The sequence below is a fragment of the Entelurus aequoreus genome, linkage group LG10 (assembly GCF_033978785.1).
Source record: "Entelurus aequoreus isolate RoL-2023_Sb linkage group LG10, RoL_Eaeq_v1.1, whole genome shotgun sequence".
Classification (NCBI taxonomy): Eukaryota; Metazoa; Chordata; class Actinopteri; order Syngnathiformes; family Syngnathidae; genus Entelurus; species Entelurus aequoreus.
This window is the reverse complement of record NC_084740.1, coordinates 74,021,584-74,042,792: the sequence shown is the minus strand read 5'-3', so window position 1 is coordinate 74,042,792 and position 21,209 is coordinate 74,021,584. Positions and strand designations below refer to the sequence as shown.

General features: G+C 33.2%; 1 protein-coding gene and 1 long non-coding RNA gene across 2 annotated transcripts in view; both read left to right on the top strand.

Moving 5' to 3' along the window:
* LOC133659039 (uncharacterized) overlaps nucleotides 1–3,946 on the top strand; it is a 48,503-nt gene extending 44,557 nt beyond the window's left edge. Inside the window, exon 3 of the long non-coding RNA XR_009827592.1 lies at nucleotides 3,089–3,946. This is a non-coding gene — a long non-coding RNA (uncharacterized LOC133659039). The remainder of the gene's footprint in view (nucleotides 1–3,088) is intronic.
* Nucleotides 3,947–8,238: 4,292 nt separating this feature from the next.
* Nucleotides 8,239–21,209, top strand: part of ccdc80 (coiled-coil domain containing 80) — a 37,768-nt gene continuing 24,797 nt past the window's right edge. Inside the window, exon 1 of the mRNA XM_062061661.1 lies at nucleotides 8,239–9,329. Within this exon, the coding sequence (XP_061917645.1) occupies nucleotides 8,735–9,329 (595 nt within the window). The 5' untranslated portion in view covers nucleotides 8,239–8,734. The remainder of the gene's footprint in view (nucleotides 9,330–21,209) is intronic.

Here is a 21,209-nt window from a genome sequence, read left to right as displayed (position 1 = left end):
TTGTCTTGTTTAATAGATGTCATCAGTGTTTGAACCTGACAGTCGCCTTTGTAAAATCATAATTCGGGCAACACTAAATAAAAATAACTGCAAAATTAAACAAAATATATATATATATTATATTCTTACAAAAATTAACTGAGGAAAAAAGGCATAATAACTTGAGAATAAAGTCTTCGTATGTGGAAAAACTGTTATGCGACCAGAAAAAAATGACAAGAAAAACGTTGCAAAGTGTAAGAATAAAGTTGTAGTACTATGGGGAAAAAACGTAACGTTACGGAAACAAGGTCATAATGACAAAAAATGTTATGGTGTTACAATATATATTACTGATACAATAAAGAAGTCTCAATGTTGTAATATTACAAGAATATTTTTATTAGTTTAAGGCAGGGGTCGGCAACCCAAAATGTTGGAAGAGCCATATTGGACCGAAAAAACTGAAAAAAATATCTGTCTGGAGCCGCAAAAAATTAAAAGTGTTATAAAACATTATTACATTTTTTTTTTTTTTAATCCCAAAAATGTTATATATAAATATATTGTATATAACTTAATAAATGCTTTTAAACATTTTTTTAAAAAAAGAAGAAATTTCTGTTATATTTCACATTAAAAAAAAATAATCCTAAAGACATTTTCAGGGAAATAAGCTTGTACATGTTTTTAAACATTTTCAAATAAAACATTATTTATTTTTATTTTTTTTTCAATTCCAAAAATGTTATATATAAATATAATGTATATGATTTAAAAAATGCTTTTAAACATTAAAAAAAAAAAAAAAACTTGTTTTCAACAGATAAACAAAATCCCCCAAATTCTGTAATATTTCACAGAAAAAAAGTATATTGAAGATAAAAGCGGTACTTTTTAAACAAGGTTAAATGTTTAAGAAAAAAGATTTATACCTTCCAGAAATTTCTGTTATATTTCACATTTAAAAAAAAAAAAATCCTAAAGAAATTTTCAGGGAAATAAGCTTGTACATATTCCAAGAAAAAAAAAAAAAGTGTTATTCATACCAGTAAGAAAAAAAACATTTTAGGACAAAAAAAAGTGTGTATTTTTAAGACAAAAACAATATCTTTTTTTTAAATAAAGTTAAATAATTTTGAGAATGCATACTTTTCTACAAAAGTCTGATATTATATTTATATTTCTAAAAAAAAAAAAAACAGTTGTATATTGGAAAAATGTATTTTCTTTTTGGGGAGAGGGGTTTGTATATTTTCTGGAAGAAAAACAGAAAAAAGTCATACCCTTTGTAAATATTTATATAATTTCTTAGCCAAAAAAAATATTATTTTTTAAAAAACTTTTTTAGGTTAAAAAATACAAATACATATATAACTTTTAAAAAAATGTTAAAACATTTGAAAATAAAACATTATTTAAAAAAAAAAAATTTTAAAATCACAAAAATGTGATGTATAAATATATATGACTTAAAAAATGTTTTTAAACATAAAATAAAATCCCCCAAGCTCTGTAATATTTCACAGAAAAAAAGTATATTGGAGATAAAAGCAGTGTTTTTTAAACAAGGTTAAATATTTAAGAAAAAACATTTATACCTTCCAGAAATTTCTGTTATATTTATTTATTTATTTTTTAAATCCTACAGAAATTTTCAGGGAAATAAGCTTATACATTTTCCAGGAAAAAAAAAAAAAAGTGTTATTCATACCAGTAAGAATAAAACATATCAGGACAAAAAAAAGTGTGTGTATTTTTAAGACAAAAGCAATATCCTTTTTTTAAATAAAGTTAAATAATTTTGAGAAAGCATACTTTTCTACAAAAGTCTGATATATTTAACAGAAAAAAGTTTATATTTCTAAAAAAAAAACAGTGGAATATTGGAAAAATGTATTTTCTTTTTGGGGAGAGGGGTTTGTATATTTTCTGGAAGAAAAACAGAAAAAAGTCATACCCTTTGTAAATATTTATATAATTTCTTAGCAAAAAAAAAAAAAAAAACTTTTTTTGGTTAAAAAATACAAATACATATATAACTTTTTTTTAAAAAAGTTTAAACATTTGAAAATAAAACATAATTTTTTTTTTTTTAAATGTAATCCCAAAAATGTTATATATAAATATGTATAATTCAACAAATTAAAAAAAAAAATAAAAAATAAAAATTTTAAATTCCCAAAAATATGTAGTATTTCACAGAATAAAAATTATATTGGAGATTGGTACTTTTTTAAACGAGGTTAAATGTTTAAGAAAAAACATTTATACCTTCCAGAAATTTCTGTTATATTTATTTATTTATTTTTTAAATCCTATAGAAATTTTCAGGGAAATAAGCTTATACATTTTCCAGGAAAAAAAAAAAAGTGTTATTCATACCAGTAAGAAAAAATCATATCAGGACAAAAAAAAGTGTGTGTATTTTTAAGACAGAAGCAATATTTTTTTTTTAAATAAAGTTAAATAGCATACTTTTCTACAAAAGTCTGATATATTTAACAGAAAAAAGTTTATATTTCTAAAAAAAACAACAGTTGAATATTGGAAAATTGTATTTTATTTTTGGGGAGAGGGATTTGTATATTTTCTGGAAGAAAAACAGAAAAAAGTCATACCCTTTGTAAATGTTTATATAATTTCTTAGCAAAAAAAAACTTTAAAAAAACAAAACTTTTTTAGGTTAAAAAATACAAATACATATATAACTTTTTTTTTAAAAAGTTTAAACATTTGAAAATAAAACATTAAAAAAAAAAAAAAAAATGTAATCCCAAAAATGTTATATATAAATATGTATAATTTTAAAAAACATTTTTGAAAAAATAAATACTTTTTTTTTTTTTTTAAATCCCCAAAATTATGTAATATTTCACAGAAAAAAAATATTTTGGAGATTGGTACTTTTTTAAACGAGGTTAAATGTTTAAGAAAAAACATTTATACCTTCCAGAAATTCCTGTTATATTTCACTTTTTTTTTTTTTTTAATCCTAAAGAAAATTCCAGGGAAATAAGCTTGTAAATTTTCTAGGAAAAAAGAAAGGAAGTGTTATTCATACTAGTAATAAAAAAACATTAGCACAAAAAAGTGTGTGTATTTTCAGGACCTGCATCACCTGGGAGGACTTGACAGTACACGGACTCATTCAGTTCCTGACCTACTAACCTCCATATTACCGTCAAACGAGAGTCCACGTCTGCTGCACACCTTCTTGTTCTGCTGACATGCAGAGAAAATGACAAAAAAAAGGTTATTACCCAAGAAGGAGAAGGAAAGTCTCACCGGTAGACTTTGAGTGCGTACTCACACTAGGACATTGGTATAGCGTGTTGGACTATGGGTGCGATTCCACCCCCCCTTCCTGGTGCTCGCTGGCCTGCGTTCCCACTGAGCGTGGACATATTGACGGCTGGAGGTTACAAGAGTCAACCATCATCCCTCCAATGAAAATACACATCCCATGTGATGTCTGGTCAGGCGCTCACCTCTCAGAACGGACGTGTCAGCGGGCGGACGGCCGGTTCAGAGGTCATGGTGGCCAGCGCGTTTTGGACGTCTGTCCTCAGTTGGTTGCCGTCAACAGAAAGACATGCACTGGCAGAGGGGGCAGGATGTTGAAAACAAGGTTTTGTGAAGGAAAAAAAATGTTTTCCCACTGGGGTCTTTGCCTTCGCGCGTGCCACGGTCTTCTCATTAGACAGTTTTATGGTAAGCCTGCGTACAAACAGACCTAGAAGTTAAACAGTCCAGTACAGTATGTCCACCATCATGAAAACATGGCCTTGTCTTTTTTTGTTGACTCGGACACGCACACGTGAAAAAATCCCATAGGGGAGTCTTCCTCATGCTCTTATCGGCCAGCATCAGGAGAACTTCACAGGATGCTCCAAGCTTCCGTCCTCCTAAAAGTGTCAACAGAACGTCTAGCGTCCAGGAAGCAGCAGGAGGACCACCATGTCTACCGGCGTGTGCTATGTTTGTAATTGTGGTTGCAGAACTACGCTGCATAGTAATACAAACATCAAATAAAAAGGACAAATATTACAAATTAAATTTTTTCGAGACAAAAGCAATTTTTTTTTTATAAAGTCTGGTTAAATATGCTTGAGAAAGTGTAATTTTCTAGAAATGTCTGTTATACTTCACAGAAAAAAAAAGATTATTTTCTACAAAAAGTTGTATATTGGAGAAATATCTACTTGGGGGTGTAAGTTGAGCTTATATTTTCTGAAGGAAAAAGTCATACCCTTAAAAAATATGTATATAATTTATAATAATTGTAAAAAAAAAATCTATATATATATATATATATATATATATATATATATATATATCTTTAAAAATGTTTTAAACATTTGAAAATAAAACATTATTTGAAAAATAAAAACATTTTTAAATTAAAAAAATGTTACATTTCACGGAAAAAAAGTTCTGTATTTTGAAGACAAAAGCAGTATTTTTTAATTAATTGTTTTAAACAAGGTACATGTTTTTAAAAAAATTAAAATAAAACATGCATACCTTACAGAAACTTCTGTTATATTTCACATAGAAAAAAATCCTAGAAAAACAAAAATATAATTTCAGGGAAATAAGTTTGTACATTTTCTAGAAAAAAAAAAAAGAGTTATTCTTACCATTAGGAAAAAAACATATAAGGACAAAAAAAAAGTGTGTGTATTTTTAAGACAAAAGCAATGTCTTTTTTTTAAACAAGGTTAAGTAATTTTGAGAAAGCATACTTTTCTAGAAAAGTCTGATATATATATATACAACAGAAAAAAGTTTATATTTCTAAAAAAAAAAAAAGTTGTAAATTGGAAACATTTATTTTCTTTTAGGGGAGAAGGGTTTGTGTATTTTCTGGAAGTAAACCAGAAAAAAGTCGCACCCTTTAAAAATATTTATATAATTTCTTAAACAGAAAATTATTATTTTTTTATTTTTTTAGGTTAAAAAAATCCAAATATATATACATATACAACTTAAAAATAAAACATTATTTCAAAATAAAATACAATAATTTTAAATCCGAAATTTGTTTTTGTTTTTTTTAAACGAGGTATCCATACATAAAAATATTTATACAATTTCTTAGTAAAAATAAAAAACTTAAACTTAAAAAAAATCTAAATTTGTATGAACTTTAAAATGTTTTTAAACATTTAACTTTTTTTTTTAACAGATTCAACAAAAATCACAGAAATTCTGTAATATTTCACAGATAAAAGCAGTATTTTTTTAAACGATGTTAAATGTTTAAGAAAAACATATTCATTATTTCAAGAAATTTCTGTGATATTTTCCATTTTAAGTGTGTGTATTTTCAAGACGAAAGCAATATTTCTTTTTTAAACGAGGTTACATTTTTTGGAGAAAGCATACTTTTCTACAAATGTCTGTTATATTTTACAGAAAAAGTGTGATATTTTCTGGAAAAAAATGTGTATTGGAGAAATGTCTTTTTGGGGTTGCTTGTAAAAAATAAGAAGAAAGAACAAGAATATATTACCGAAAAAAATATAAATTGAGACAAAAACAATTTTTAAGGAGGTTACTGTTCTGAGAAAATAGTTTTTTTTCCCTGGGAAAAAAATTACATAGTTGTATGCTTTTTTATTTAAAAACATGAATATTTTCTAGAAAATAATAATAATGCAATATTGAAAAGGCATACATTTTTTGAGGGAAAAAAAATATTTTTATCTTGCAAAAACCTTATATTACACCATAAAAGCTGTATTTTTATTTTTTTTTACATTAAAAAAATTGCATTGTTGATGTTTTATTTCTTTTCATCTAGGAAAATATTGTATCATATATTTAAAATTAAGAATGCACATTTTTCCAGCAAAACCCAACACTACAAGAAAAAGCATATTCTCCAGACAAAAAAAAGTTGTTAACATTTTAATAGGAAAAAATTAAGTGGAATTTAATTTATTCACTTTATTTCCTAGTTATATTACAAAAAAATCCTAAAAAATATAATACAACTTTTAAGTTTTTTTTTCGGTTAAAAAAAAATAGTTTTTTCTAAAAAATAAAAATAAAAATGATACTTTATTCTTGTAAAATGTGGGCTTTTTTGAGAGGTCAACACAAATAAAACTTTTGAAAAGTAAAAAAAACAATGTTATTCTGTAGTATAGTTATAGTTCTTTTTGGTGTGGCCCTAATATTTGTTAGAAAATATCCAAAGTACTTTAGGAGAAAAAAAGGGGCGTTCGTCATCCGCTGGCTTAAAAGGAGGAACTTGACACTGAGTGATCTGGAAAAAAATGTGTTTTGGAGAAATGTCTTTTTGGGGGGTGCTTATAAAAAATAAGAAGAAAGAACAAGAATATATTAGCGAAAAAAATATCAATTGAGACAAAAACAATTTTTAAGGAGGTTACTTTTCTGAGAAAATATTTTTTTTGCCTGGGAAAAAAACTACATAGTTGTATGCTTTTTTATTTAAAAACATGAATATTTTCTAGAAAAAAAAAATGCAATATTGAAAAGGCATCAATTTTTTGAGGGAAAAAAAATATTTTTATCTTGCAAAAACCTTATATTTAAAAGCTGTATTTTATTTATTTTTTACATTAAAAATATTGCATTTTTGATGTTTTATTTCTTTTCATCTAGGAAAATATTGTATCATATATTTAAAATTAAGAATGCACAATTTTCCAGCAAAACACAACACTACAAGAAAAAGCATATTCTCCAGACAAAAAAAGCTGTTAACATTTTAATAGGAAAAAATTAAGTGACATTTAATTTATTCACTTTATTTCCTAGTTATATTACAAAAAATCCCCCAAAAATATAACACATCTTTTAATTTTTTTTTTCGGTTTAAAAAAATTGTTTTTTTTCTTCTAAAAAATAAAAATAAAAATTAAACTTTATTCTTGTAAACTTTTTTTTTTTTTTGAGAGTTCGACACAAATAAAACGTTTGAAAAGTAAAAAAAACAATGTTATTCTGTAGTATAGTTATAGTTGTCCTTTTTGGTGTGGCCCTAATATTTGTTAGAAAATATCCAAAGTACTTTAGGAGACAAAAAAGGGACGTTCTTCATCCGCTGGCTTAAAAGGAGGAACTTGACACTGAGTGATCTGGAAAAAAATGTGTATTGGAGAAATGTCTTTTTAGGGGGTGCTTATAAAAAATAAGAAGAAAGAACAAGAATATATTAGCGAAAAAAATATAAATTGAGACAAAAACAATTTTTAAGGAGGTTACTGTTCTAAGAAAATAGTTTTTTTGCCTGGGAAAAAAATTACATAGTTGTATGCTTTTTTATTTAAAAACATGAATATTTTCTAGAAAAAAAAATGCAATATTGAAAAGGCATACATTTTTTGAGGGAAAAAAAATATTTTTATCTTGCAAAAACCTTATATTACACCATAAAAGCTGTATTATTTTTTTTTACATTAAAAAAATTGCATTTTTGATGTTTTATTTCTTTTCATCTAGGAAAATATTGTATCATACATTTAAAATTAAGAATGCACATTTTTCCAGCAAAACACAACACTACAAGAAAAAGCATATTCTCCAGACAAAAAAAGCTGTTAACATTTTAATAGGAAAAAATTAAGTGGAATTTAATTTATTGACTTTATTTCCTAGTTATATTACAAAAAATATATATATATATATATATAACACATCTTTTAATTTTTTTTTCGGTTTAAATTTTTTATTTTTTTTCTAAAAAATTAAAATTAATATTAAACTTTATTCTTGTAAACTTTTTTTTTTTTTTTTTGAGAGGTCGACACAAATAAAGCTTGAAAAGTAAAAAAAAACAATGTTATTCTGTAGTATAGTTATAGTTGTCCTAATAGTATTAATAGGAAAAAATTAAGTGGAATTTAATTTATTCACTTTATTTCCTAGTTATATTACAAAAAATCCTAAAAAATATAATACAACTTTTAAGGTTTTTTTCGGTTAAAAAAAAAAGTTTTTTTTTTTAAATAAAAATAAAAATGATACTTTATTCTTGTAAAATTTGGGCTTTTTTGAGAGGTCAACACAAATACAACTTTTGAAAAGTTAAAAAAACTATGTTATTCTGTAGTATAGTTATAGTTCTTTTTGGTGTGGCCCTAATATTTATGTTAGAAAATATCCAAAGTACTTTAGGAGGAAAAAAAAGGGGCGTTCTTCATCCGCTGGCTTAAGAGGAGGAACTTGACACTGAGTGATCATTGCGGCCAACAGGAGGGGATATTTTCATTTTTCTTTTTTTTTTTACTTACTGCTTCTATGAAGAGGCGTGGTGTTGAGTTCAAAGGCGTCAGGAAAGTGGAGCTCCGGAGGTGGATGAGGACTTTTGTTGTCAAGCAGGACTCCGACGGGGAAGGTTGGAAAGGCGGCGAGGAGCTTCAGAATCCACTGGAGGATATTCACACAAAGTTGGAATTAAAACAAAAGAAGTGGAGTTTCGATTCCCCGCGAGATGCGACGTGGACGTGTTTTTTAAAAACGCAGGTTTGAATTAGTGGCAACAATGAAGAATATCACTAAACGCCTCGGGATTTTATTCACTTGAGATGCGTTTTTGCGTCTAGTCGTCACTTTTTACGCACGATTAACTTTTTTAAAAACACTTTTTTCCCCCCTCCTCATGCTGTGAGTCACACTCACTATCAGATGTGCATCTTCGTCTGGAGTTAATACATTTTTTATTTATTTTTTTTAAAATTTATTTATTTTTGCCTTCAAATGCTGTAATTGGTGCATAATGTGTCAAGTTTCCGCGCTCACCTTGGCGCTAATGTTCCTCCTGACGTGCACAGGCGAGGCCGACACGCACACCCGTCGCATTCGGGCGCAGCTGCACCGGCGACCGAGGCCCGCCAGGGGGCGCCCGCTGGAGCGTGCGCGCCCCGGGTTTGCGTCCGCCATCTCCGTGCACAGCTCCGTAGAGGGCCGTGACGTGCAGGCGGACGAGGGCACACGCAGGGCGGGGAGGAGAGGAGCCCGGGCGGGGATGCTGCAGGACCAGGGCGCCCACCTGGCGAGGTCCCGGGTGGCGAGGATGCCCGCCGGCGCCCGGTCGCCCAACCTGCTGGCCAGTTTCGCCGGGAAGAACCGAGTCCTGGTGATCACGGCGCCGCACGACTCGGAAGGCTACTACCGCTTGATGATGTCGCTCCTGAAACCCGACGTCTACTGCGAGTTGGCGGAGAGACACGTCCAGCAGATCGTGATGTTCCACCAGGAGGGCGAGATGGGCGGGAAGGTGCGAAGGATCACCAACGAGGGCAAAGTGGTGGAAGAGCCGCTGGACACCGCAATCATCCCCAGACTCATGAGCTTCCTCAAGCTGGAGAAAGGTAACGTCCAAGGTTCAATCAAGACTACGCGTTTCGCGTTTACTAAAACGCGTACATTAGTTGTTTTTTTGAAGGTGATCATTTTCTCTTTACCATAGACCAGCTCGTTCTCAGTTTTTACGGAAATACGTAACACGATTCAGAGTTGCCGCCAAAGTTTACGAGAAAAAAAATGTCTTTTATATTTCCGAAAACACATGTACGTTATGGTCTCTCCAGACATTTTCTCAGGCCTTGACAAAAACGCGTATTTGTTTTTAAGAAAATGCGTCATTTTTATCGAAGACTCAGTCGCCATCAATGTTTACGAGAAAACGTACCTGAGGTCCCTAAATGATGTATTAGTTTTTTATGTTTCCGAAAACACATATGTATGTTATCTCCAGACATTTTCTCAGGCCTTTACAAAAACGCGTTTGTTAGTTTTACTAAAATCGTATTTGTTTTTAGTTTTTTAGAAAATGCGTTATTAGGTTCCTCTAAGACTCCGTCGTCATCAAGGTTTACGAGAAAACGTACCTTAATGATAAATTAAGTTATTTATGGTTCCGAAAACACATAAGTTAGTATCTCTCTATAAATTTTTTCAGGCCTTGACAAAAACGCGTTTGTTAGTTTTACTAAAATCGTATTTGTTTTCAGTTTTTTAGAAAATGCGTTATTAGGTTCCTCTAAGACTCAGTCGCCATCAAGGTTTACGAGAAAACGTACCTTGGGTCCCTTACTGATGTATTACTTTTTTATGTTTCCGAAAACACATATGTATGTTATGCTCTCTCCAGACATTTTCTCAGGCCTTGACAAAAACGCGTTTGTTATTTTTACTAAAATCGTATTTGTTTTTAGTTTTTTTTAGAAAATGCATTGTTAGGTTCCTCTAAGACTCAGTTGTCATCAATGATTACGAGAAAACATACCTGACGTCATTAATGATGTATTAGTTATTTATGTTTCCGAAAACACATATGTACGTTATGTTCTCCTAGACGTTTTTTCAGACCTTGACAAAAACGCGTTTGTTAGTTTTACTAAAATTTTATTTGTTTTTTGTTTTTAAGAAAATGCATCATTTTCATCTAAGAATCAGTCGCCATCAATGTTTACGAGAAAACGTACCTGAGGTCCCTTAACGATGTATTCGTTTTTTATGTTTCCGAAAACACATACGTACGTTATGTTCTCTCCAGACATTTTCTCAGGCCTTGTCAAAAACGCGTTTGTTAGTTTTACTAAAATCGTATTTGTTTTGAGTTTTTTAGAAAATGTGTTATTAGGTTCCTCTAAGACTCAGTCGCCATCAAGGTTTACGAGAAAACGTACCTGAGGTCCCTAAATGATGTATACGTTTTTTATGTTTCCGAAAACACATATGTATGTTATCTCAAGACATTTTCTCAGGCCTTGACAAAAACGCGTTTGTTAGTTTTACTAAAATCGTATTTGTTTTTAAGAAAATGCGTAATTTTTATCGAAGACTCAGTCGCCATCAATGTTTACGAGAAAACGTACCTGAGGTCCCTAAATGATGTATACGTTTTTTATGTTTCCGAAAACACATATGTATGTTATCTACAGACATTTTCTCAGGCCTTGACAAAAACGCGTTTGTTAGTTTTACTAAAATCGTATTTGTTTTTAAGAAAATGCGTCATTTTTATCGAAGACTCAGTTGCCATCAATGTTTACGAGAAAACGTACCTGGGTCCCTAAATGATGTATACGTTTTTTATGTTTCCGAAAACACATATGTATGTTATCTCCAGACATTTTCTCAGGCCTTGACAAAAACGCGTTTGTTAGTTTTACGAAAATCGTATTTGTTTTTAAGAAAATACGTCATTTTTATCAAAGACTCAGTTGCCATCAATGTTTACGAGAAAACGTACCTGAGGTCCCTTAATGATGTATTAGTTTTTTATGTTTCTGAAAACACATATGTATGTTATCTCCAGACATTTTCTCAGGCCTTGACAAAAACGCGTTTGTTAGTTTTACTAAAATCGTATTTGTTTTTAAGAAAATGCGTCATTTTTATCGAAGACTCAGTCAATGTTTACGAGAAAACGTACCTGAGGTCCCTAAATGATGTATTAGTTTTTTATGTTTCCGAAAACACATATGTACGTTATGGTCTCTCCAGACATTTTCTCAGGCCTTGACAAAAACACGTATTTGTTTTTAAGAAAATGCGTAATTTTTATCGAAGACTCAGTTGCCATCAATGTTTACGAGAAAACGTACCTGAGGTCCCTAAATGATGTATATGTTTTTTATGTTTCCGAAAACACATATGTATGTTATCTCCAGACATTTTCTCAGGCCTTGACAAAAACGCGTTTGTTGGTTTTACTAAAATCGTATTTGTTTTTAAGAAAATGCGTCATTTTTATCGAAGACTCAGTCAATGTTTACGAGAAAACGTACCTGAGGTCCCTAAATGATGTATTAGTTTTTTATGTTTCCGAAAACACATATGTATGTTATCTCCAGACATTTTCTCAGGCCTTGAAAAAAACGCGTATTTGTTTTTAAGAAAATGCGTAATTTTTATCGAAGACTCAGTTGCCATCAATGTTTACGAGAAAACGTACCTGAGGTCCCTAGATGATGTATACGTTTTTTATGTTTCCGAAAACACATATGTATGTTATCTACAGACATTTTCTCAGGCCATTACAAAAACGCGTTTGTTAGTTTTACTAAAATCGTATTTGTTTTTAAGAAAATGCGTCATTTTTATCGAAGACTCAGTTGCCGTCAATGTTTACGAGAAAACGTACCTGAGGTCCCTAAATGATGTATTAGTTTTTTATGTTTCCGAAAACACATATGTATGTTATCTCCAGACATTTTCTCAGGACTTGACAAAAACGCGTTTGTTAGTTTTACTAAAATCGTATTTGTTTTTAAGAAAATGCATCATTTTTATCGAAGACTCAGTCGCCATCAATGTTTACGAGAAAATGTACCTGAGGTCCCTAAATGATGTAATAGTTTTTTATGTTTCCGAAAACACATATGTATGTTATCTACAGACATTTTCTCAGGCCTTTACAAAAACGCGTTTGTTAGTTTTACTAAAATCGTATTTGTTTTTAAGAAAATGCGTCATTTTTATCGAAGACTCAGTCAATGTTTACGAGAAAACGTACCTGAGGTCCCTAAATGATGTATACGTTTTTTATGTTTCCGAAAACACATATGTATGTTATCTACAGACATTTTCTCAGGCCTTGAAAAAAATGCGTATTTGTTTTTAAGAAAATGCGTAATTTTTATCGAAGACTCAGTTGCCATCAATGTTTACGAGAAAACGTACCTGAGGTCCCTAAATGATGTATACGTTTTTCATGTTTCCGAAAACACATATGTATGTTATCTACAGACATTTTCTCAGGCCTTGACAAAAACGTGTTTGTAGTTTTACTAAAATCGTATTTGTTTTTAAGAAAATGCGTCATTTTTATCGAAGACTCAGTCGCCATCAATGTTTACGAGAAAACGTACCTGAGGTCCCTAAATGATGTATACGTTTTTGATGTTTCCGAAAACACATATGTATGTTATCTCCAGACATTTTCTCAGGCCTTGACAAAAACGCGTTTGTTAGTTTTACTAAAATCGTATTTGTTTTTAAGAAAATGCGTCATTTTTATCGAAGACTCAGTCGCCATCAATGTTTACGAGAAAACGTACCTGAGGTCCCTAAATGATGTAATAGTTTTTTATGTTTCCGAAAACACATATGTATGTTATCTCCAGACATTTTCTCAGGCCTTTACAAAAACGCGTTTGTTGGTTTTACTAAAATCGTATTTGTTTTTAAGAAAATGCGTCATTTTTATCGAAGACTCAGTCAATGTTTACGAGAAAACGTACCTGAGGTCCCTAAATGATGTATACGTTTTTTATGTTTCCGAAAACACATATGTATGTTATCTACAGACATTTTCTCAGGCCTTGAAAAAAATGCGTATTTGTTTTTAAGAAAATGCGTCATTTTTATCGAAGACTCAGTCGCCATCAATGTTTACGAGAAAACGTACCTGAGGTCCCTAAATGATGTATACGTTTTTTATGTTTCCGAAAACACATATGTATGTTATCTCCAGACATTTTCTCAGGCCTTGACAAAAACGCGTTTGTTAGTTTTACTAAAATCGTATTTGTTTTGAGTTTTTTAGAAAATGTGTTATTAGGTTCCTCTAAGACTCAGTCGCCATCAAGGTTTACGAGAAAACTTACCTGAGGTCCCTTAATGATGTATTAGTTTTTTATGTTTCCGAAAACACATATGTATGTTATCTCCAGACATTTTCTCAGGCCTTGACAAAAACGCGTTTGTTAGTTTTACTAAAATCGTATTTGTTTTTAAAAAAATGCGTCATCTTTATCGAAGACTCAGTCAATGTTTATGAGAAAACGTACCTGAGGTCCCTAAATGATGTATTAGTTTTTTATGTTTCCGAAAACACATATGTATGTTATCTCCAGACATTTTCTCAGGCCTTTACAAAAACGCGTTTGTTAGTTTTACTAAAATCGGATTTGTTTTTAGTTTTTTAGAAAATGCGTTATTAGGTTCCTCTAAGACTCAGTCGCCATCAAGGTTTACAAGAAAACGTACCTTAATGATAAATTAAGTTCTTTATGGTTCCGAAAACACATAAAGTAGTATCTTATCAAGACATTTTCTCAGGCCTTTCAAAAAACGCGTTCGAAAGTTTTACTGAAATCGTATTTGTTTTTAAGAAAATGCGTAATTTTTTATCTAAGACTCAGTTGCCAACAATGTTTACGAGAAAACGTACCTGAGGTCCCTAAATTATGTATTAGTTTTTTATGTTTCTGAAAACACATATGTACGTTATGTTATCTCCAGACATTTTCTTAGGCCTTGACAAAAACGCGTATTTGTTTTTAAGAAAATGCGTAATTTTCATACAAGACTCAGTTGCCAACAATGTTTACGAGAAAACGTACCCGAGGTGCCTAATTTATGTATTAGTTTTTTTTGTGTTTCCGAAAACACATTCGTATGTATGTTATCTCCAGACATTTTCTCAGGCCTTTACAAAAACGCGTTTGTTAGTTTTACTAAAGTCGTATTTGTTTTTAGTTTTTTAGAAAATGCGTTATTAGGTTCCTCTAAGACTCAGTCGCCATCAAGGTTTACGAGAAAACGTACCTTAATTATAAATTAAATTATTTATGGTTCCGAAAACACATAAGTTAGTATATCCATTTTTTCAGGCCTTTACGAAAACGTGTTTGTTAGTTTTACTAAAATCATATTTGTTTTTAGTTTTTTTAGAAAATGCGTTATTAGGTTCCTCTAAGACTCAGTTGCCATCAATGTTTACGAGAAAACGTACCTTAGGTCCCTTAATGATGTATTAGTTTTTTATGTTTCCGAAAACACATATGTACGTTATGTTCTCTCCAGACATTTTCTCAGGCCTTTACAAAAACGCGTTTGTTAGTTTTACTAAAATCGGATTTGTTTTTAGTTTTTTAGAAAATGCGTTATTAGGTTCCTCTAAGACTCAGTCGCCATCAAGGTTTACAAGAAAACGTACCTTAATGATAAATTAAGTTCTTTATGGTTCCGAAAACACATGAAGTAGTATCTTATCAAGACATTTTCTCAGGCCTTTCAAAAAACGCGTTCGAAAGTTTTACTGAAATCGTATTTGTTTTTAAGAAAATGCGTAATTTTTTATCTAAGACTCAGTTGCCAACAATGTTTACGAGAAAACGTACCTGAGGTCCCTAAATTATGTATTAGTTTTTTATGTTTCTGAAAACACATATGTACGTTATGTTATCTCCAGACATTTTCTTAGGCCTTGACAAAAACGCGTATTTGTTTTTAAGAAAATGCGTAATTTTCATACAAGACTCAGTTGCCAACAATGTTTACGAGAAAACGTACCCGAGGTGCCTAATTTATGTATTAGTTTTTTTTGTGTTTCCGAAAACACATTCGTATGTATGTTATCTCCAGACATTTTCTCAGGCCTTTACAAAAACGCGTTTGTTAGTTTTACTAAAGTCGTATTTGTTTTTAGTTTTTTAGAAAATGCGTTATTAGGTTCCTCTAAGACTCAGTCGCCATCAAGGTTTACGAGAAAACGTACCTTAATTATAAATTAAATTATTTATGGTTCCGAAAACACATAAGTTAGTATATCCATTTTTTCAGGCCTTTACGAAAACGTGTTTGTTAGTTTTACTAAAATCATATTTGTTTTTAGTTTTTTTAGAAAATGCGTTATTAGGTTCCTCTAAGACTCAGTTGCCATCAATGTTTACGAGAAAACGTACCTTAGGTCCCTTAATGATGTATTAGTTTTTTATGTTTCCGAAAACACATATGTATGTTATGTTCTCTCCAGACATTTTCTCAGGCCTTTACAAAAACGCGTTTGTTAGTTTTACTAAAATCGTATTTGTTTTTAGTTTTTTAGAAAATGCGTTATTAGGTTCCTCTAAGACTCAGTCGCCATCAAGGTTTACGAGAAAACGTACCTTAATTATAAATTAAATTATTTATGGTTCCGAAAACACATAAGTTAGTATATCCATTTTTTCAGGCCTTTACGAAAACGTGTTTGTTAGTTTTACTAAAATCATATTTGTTTTTAGTTTTTTTAGAAAATGCGTTATTAGGTTCCTCTAAGACTCAGTTGCCATCAATGTTTACGAGAAAACGTACCTTAGGTCCTTAATGATGTATTAGTTTTTTATGTTTCCGAAAACACATATGTACGTTATGTTCTCTCCAGACATTTTCTCAGGCCTTTACAAAAACGCGTTTGTTAGTTTTACTAAAATCGTATTTGTTTTTAGTTTTTTAGAAAATGCGTTATTAGGTTCCTCTAAGACTCAGTCGCCATCAAGGTTTACGAGAAAACGTACCTTAATTATAAATTAAATTATTTATGGTTCCGAAAACACATAAGTTAGTATATCCATTTTTTCAGGCCTTTACGAAAACGTGTTTGTTAGTTTTACTAAAATCATATTTGTTTTTAGTTTTTTTTAGAAAATGCGTTATTAGGTTCCTCTAAGACTCAGTCGCCATCAATGTTTATGAGAAAACGTACCTTAGGTCCCTTAATGATGTATTAGTTTTTTATGTTTCCGAAAACACATATGTATGTTATCTCCAGACATTTTCTCAGGCCTTGACAAAAACGCGTTTGTTAGTTTTACTAAAATCGTATTTGTTTTTAGTGTTTTTAGAAAATGCGTTATTAGGTTCCTCTAAGACTCAGTCGCCATCAAGGTTTACGAGAAAACGTACCTTAATGATAAATTAAGTTCTTTATGGTTACGAAAACACATAAGTTAGTATCTTATCAAGACATTTTCTCAGGCCTTTCAAAAAACGTGTTCGATAGTTTTACTAAAATCGTATTTGTTTTTAAGAAAATGCGTCATTTTTATCTAAGACTCAGTTGCCATCAATTTTTACGAGAAAAACGTACCTTAGGTTCCTTAATGGTAAATTAAGTTCTTTATGGTTCCGAAAACACATAAGTTAGTATCTCTCAATACATTTTCTCAGGCCTTTCAAAAAACGCGTTTGATAGCTTTACTAAAATCGTATTTGTTTTTAGTTTTTTAGAAAATGCATTATTAGGTTCCTCTAAGACTCAGTCGCCATCAAGGTTTATGAGAAAACGTACCTTAATGATAAATTAAGTTCTTTATGGTTCCGGAAATACATAAGTTAGTATCTTATCAAGACATTTTTTCAGGCCTTTCAAAAAACGCGTTCGATAGTTTTACTAAAATCGTATTTGTTTTTAACAAAACGCATAATTTTTATCTAAGACTCAGTTGACAGATAACATTGCTGTATGTATACTTTTGACCCGACATTGGACTTGACATTTTCAGTAGACCCATAATAAATTAATAAAAGAACCAAACTTCATGAATGTTTTTTTGTGACCAACAAGTATGTGCTCCAATCACTCTATCACAAAAAAAAATAAGAGTTGTAGAAATGATTGGAAACTCAAGACAGCCATGACATTATGTTCTTTACACGTGTATGTAAACTTTTGACCACGACTGTATGTTAGCTTCTATTTCTACTGTAAAACACAATGTCAGTAACGGTTTATCAAGGACTCTAAATTGTCCTTGGCATTTACCGGAATGTACGTTAGGTTAACTCAAGACTACATTTTCCATCGGTGTCAGGGTGAAGGCAAGCAGTCCTTATTGACAAGTGTGTATTTGATCCAGTTCAGCTGCACTGCAAAAAAAACAGTGTTCAAAAACAACAACAAAAATACAAAAATAAGGGGTATTTTATTTGAACTAAGCAAAATTATCTGCCAATAGAACAAGAAAATTTGGCTTGTCAAGAATTTCCAAAACAAGTAAAATTAGCTAACCTCAATGAACCCCAAAATTCCTTAAAATAAGTATATTCTCACTAATAACAATTGTACTACTATATGAGTACGTATTTTCTCTTGTTTCATTGAAAATAAAACAGCAAAGTCCATTTGGCTGTCATCTGTTTTAATTATGAGACACAATTGTGTCAAAGTCATGATTTTTTTTTTTCATGCTTGAAATAAGAAATGATTACTTTAAAAAAGTAGTTTTATACTTGTGAGTGTTGATGACACAGCTTTGCAACACTTGATATTCTAGTTTCAAGCATGTTTTACTCAATATAGGTCATCAAATCTCAGCAACAAGCTGTAATATCTTACTGAGATCATTTAGGACCAAAACACTTAAAACAAGTAAAACACTCTAACATAAAATCTTATGTATGGCCGCGCAAGTTTCGGGACGCCCAAAATGTCCATAACACACCCAGCCGAGTCCCACGGGGAGGGGGGATAAAAGTTGGAAAAGTCTGCAAAAGTCCCAAAAATGTTAAAAATACCTACCCGGGTTCGAGTCCCACAAGTCCCGCCGCCGGCCGGGATGCCCAAAATGTCCAAAACGCACCCAGCAAAGTCCCACGGGAAGGCGGGGAGAAAAGTGAGAAAAGTCGGTAAAATGTTAAAAAATCACACCCATGTGGGACTCGAACCTGGGTAGGTATTTCAAAAAAAATGGGGACTTTTGCAGACTTTTCCAACTTTTATCTTCCTCCCTGTGGAATTCGGCTGGGTGTGTTATGGACATTTTGGGCATCCCGGGACTTGCGCTGCCGGCGGCGGGACTTGTGGGACTCGAACCTGGGTAGGTATTGTGAACATTTTTGGGACTTTTGCCGACTTTTCTCCCCCACTTCCCGTGGGACTTTGCTGGGTGCGTTTTGGACATTTTTTGCATCCCGGGACTTGTGCGGCCGGCGGCGGGACTCGTGGTACCGGAACCCGGGGAGGTATTTTGGACACAATTGAGACTTTTGACCATTTTGGCCGCCTTTTCCCCTTTTCTTCCTCGCCTTCCTGTTCACCATTGCTGGGTGTGTTTTGGACATTTGGACAAAAATAGTTTCAAGCATGTTTTACTCAATATAGGTCATAACATCTCAGCAACAAGCTGTAATATCTCACTGAGATCATTTAGGACCAAAACACTTAAAACAAGTAAAACACTCGAACATAAAATCTTATGTATGGCCGCGCAAGTTTCGGGACGCCCAAAATGTCCATAACACACCCAGCCGAGTCCCACAGGGATGGGGGATAAAAGTTGGAAAAGTCTACAAAAGTCCCAAAAATGTTAAAAATACCTACCCAGGTTCGAGTCCCACAAGTCCCGCCGCCGGCCGGGATGCCCAAAATGTCCAAAACGCGCCCAGCAAAGTGCCACGGGAAGGCGGGGAGAAAAGTGAGAAAAGTCGGTAAAATGTTAAAAAAAATCACACCCGGGTTCAATCCATGTGGGACTCGAACCTGGGTAGGTATTGTGAACATTTTTGGGGACTTTTGCCAACTTTTCTCACTTCTATCCCCCACTTCCCGTGGCACTTTGCTGGGCGCGTTTTGGAAATTTTTTGCATCCCTGGACTTGTGCGGCCGGCGGCGGGACTCGTGGGACTGGAACCTGGGTAGGTATTTTTAACATTTTTGGGACTTTTGCAGACTTTTCCAACTTTTATCCCCACTCCCCGTGGGACTCGGCAGGGTGTGTTATGGACATTTTGGGCATCACGAAACTTGCGCGGCCATACATAAGATTTTATGTTCGAGGTATTTTGGACACAATTGAGACTTTTGACCATTTTGGCCGCCTTTTCCCCTTTTCTTCCTCGCCTTCCTGTTCACCATTGCTGGGTTTGTTTTGGACATTTGGACAAAAATAGTTTCAAGCATGTTTTACTCAATATAGGTCATCAAATCTCAGCAACAAGCTGTAATATCTTACTGAGATCATTTAGGACCAAAACCCTTAAAACAAGTAAAACACTCTAACATAAAATCTTATGTATGGCCGCGCAAGTTTCGGGACGCCCAAAATGTCCATAACACACCCAGCCGAGTCCCACGGGGAGGGGGGATAAAAGTTGGAAAAGTCTGCAAAAGTCCCAAAAATGTTAAAAATACCTACCCGGGTTCGAGTCCCACAAGTCCCGCCGCCGGCCGGGATGCCCAAAATGTCCAAAACGCGCCCAGCAAAGTCCCACGGGAAGGCGGGGAGAAAAGTGAGAAAAGTCGGTAAAATGTTAAAAAATCACACCCATGTGGGACTCGAACCTGGGTAGGTATTTAAAAAAAAATTGGGACTTTTGCAGACTTTTCCAACTTGTATCTTCCTCCCTGTGGAATTCGGCTGGGTGTGTTATGGACATTTTGGGCATCCCGGGACTTGCGCTGCCGGCGGCGGGACTTGTGGGACTCGAACCTGGGTAGGTAATGTGAACATTTTTGGGGACTTTTGCCGACTTTTCTCACTTCTCTCCCCCACTTCCCGTGGCACTTTGCTGGGTGCGTTTTGGACATTTTTTGCATCCCGGGACTTGTGCGGCCGGCGGCGGGACTCGTGGGACCGGAACCCGGGGAGGTATTTTGGACACAATTGGGACTTTTGACCATTTTGGCCGCCTTTTCCCCTTTTCTTCCTCGCCTTCCTGTTCACCATTGCTGGGTGTGTTTTGGACATTTGGACAAAAATAGTTTCAAGCATGTTTTACTCAATATAGGTCATCAAATCTCAGCAACAAGCTGTAATATCTTACTGAGATCATTTAGGACCAAAACACTTAAAACAAGTAAAACACTCGAACATAAAATCTTATGTATGGCCGCGCAAGTTTCGGGATGCCCAAAATGTCCATAACACACCCAGCCGAGTCCCACGGGGAGGGGGGATAAAAGTTGGAAAAGTCTGCAAAAGTCCCAAAAATGTTAAAAATACCTACCCGGGTTCGAGTCCCACAAGTCCCGCCGCCGGCCGGGATGCCCAAAATGTCCAAAACGCACCCAGCAAAGTCCCACGGGAAGGCGGGGAGAAAAGTGAGAAAAGTCGGTAAAATGTTAAAAAATCACACCCATGTGGGACTCGAACCTGGGTAGGTATTTCAAAAAAAATGGGGACTTTTGCAGACTTTTCCAACTTTTATCTTCCTCCCTGTGGAATTCGGCTGGGTGTGTTATGGACATTTTGGGCATCCCGGGACTTGCGCTGCCGGCGGCGGGACTTGTGGGACTCGAACCTGGGTAGGTATTGTGAACATTTTTGGGACTTTTGCCGACTTTTCTCCCCCACTTCCCGTGGGACTTTGCTGGGTGCGTTTTGGACATTTTTTGCATCCCGGGACTTGTGCGGCCGGCGGCGGGACTCGTGGTACCGGAACCCGGGGAGGTATTTTGGACACAATTGAGACTTTTGACCATTTTGGCCGCCTTTTCCCCTTTTCTTCCTCGCCTTCCTGTTCACCATTGCTGGGTG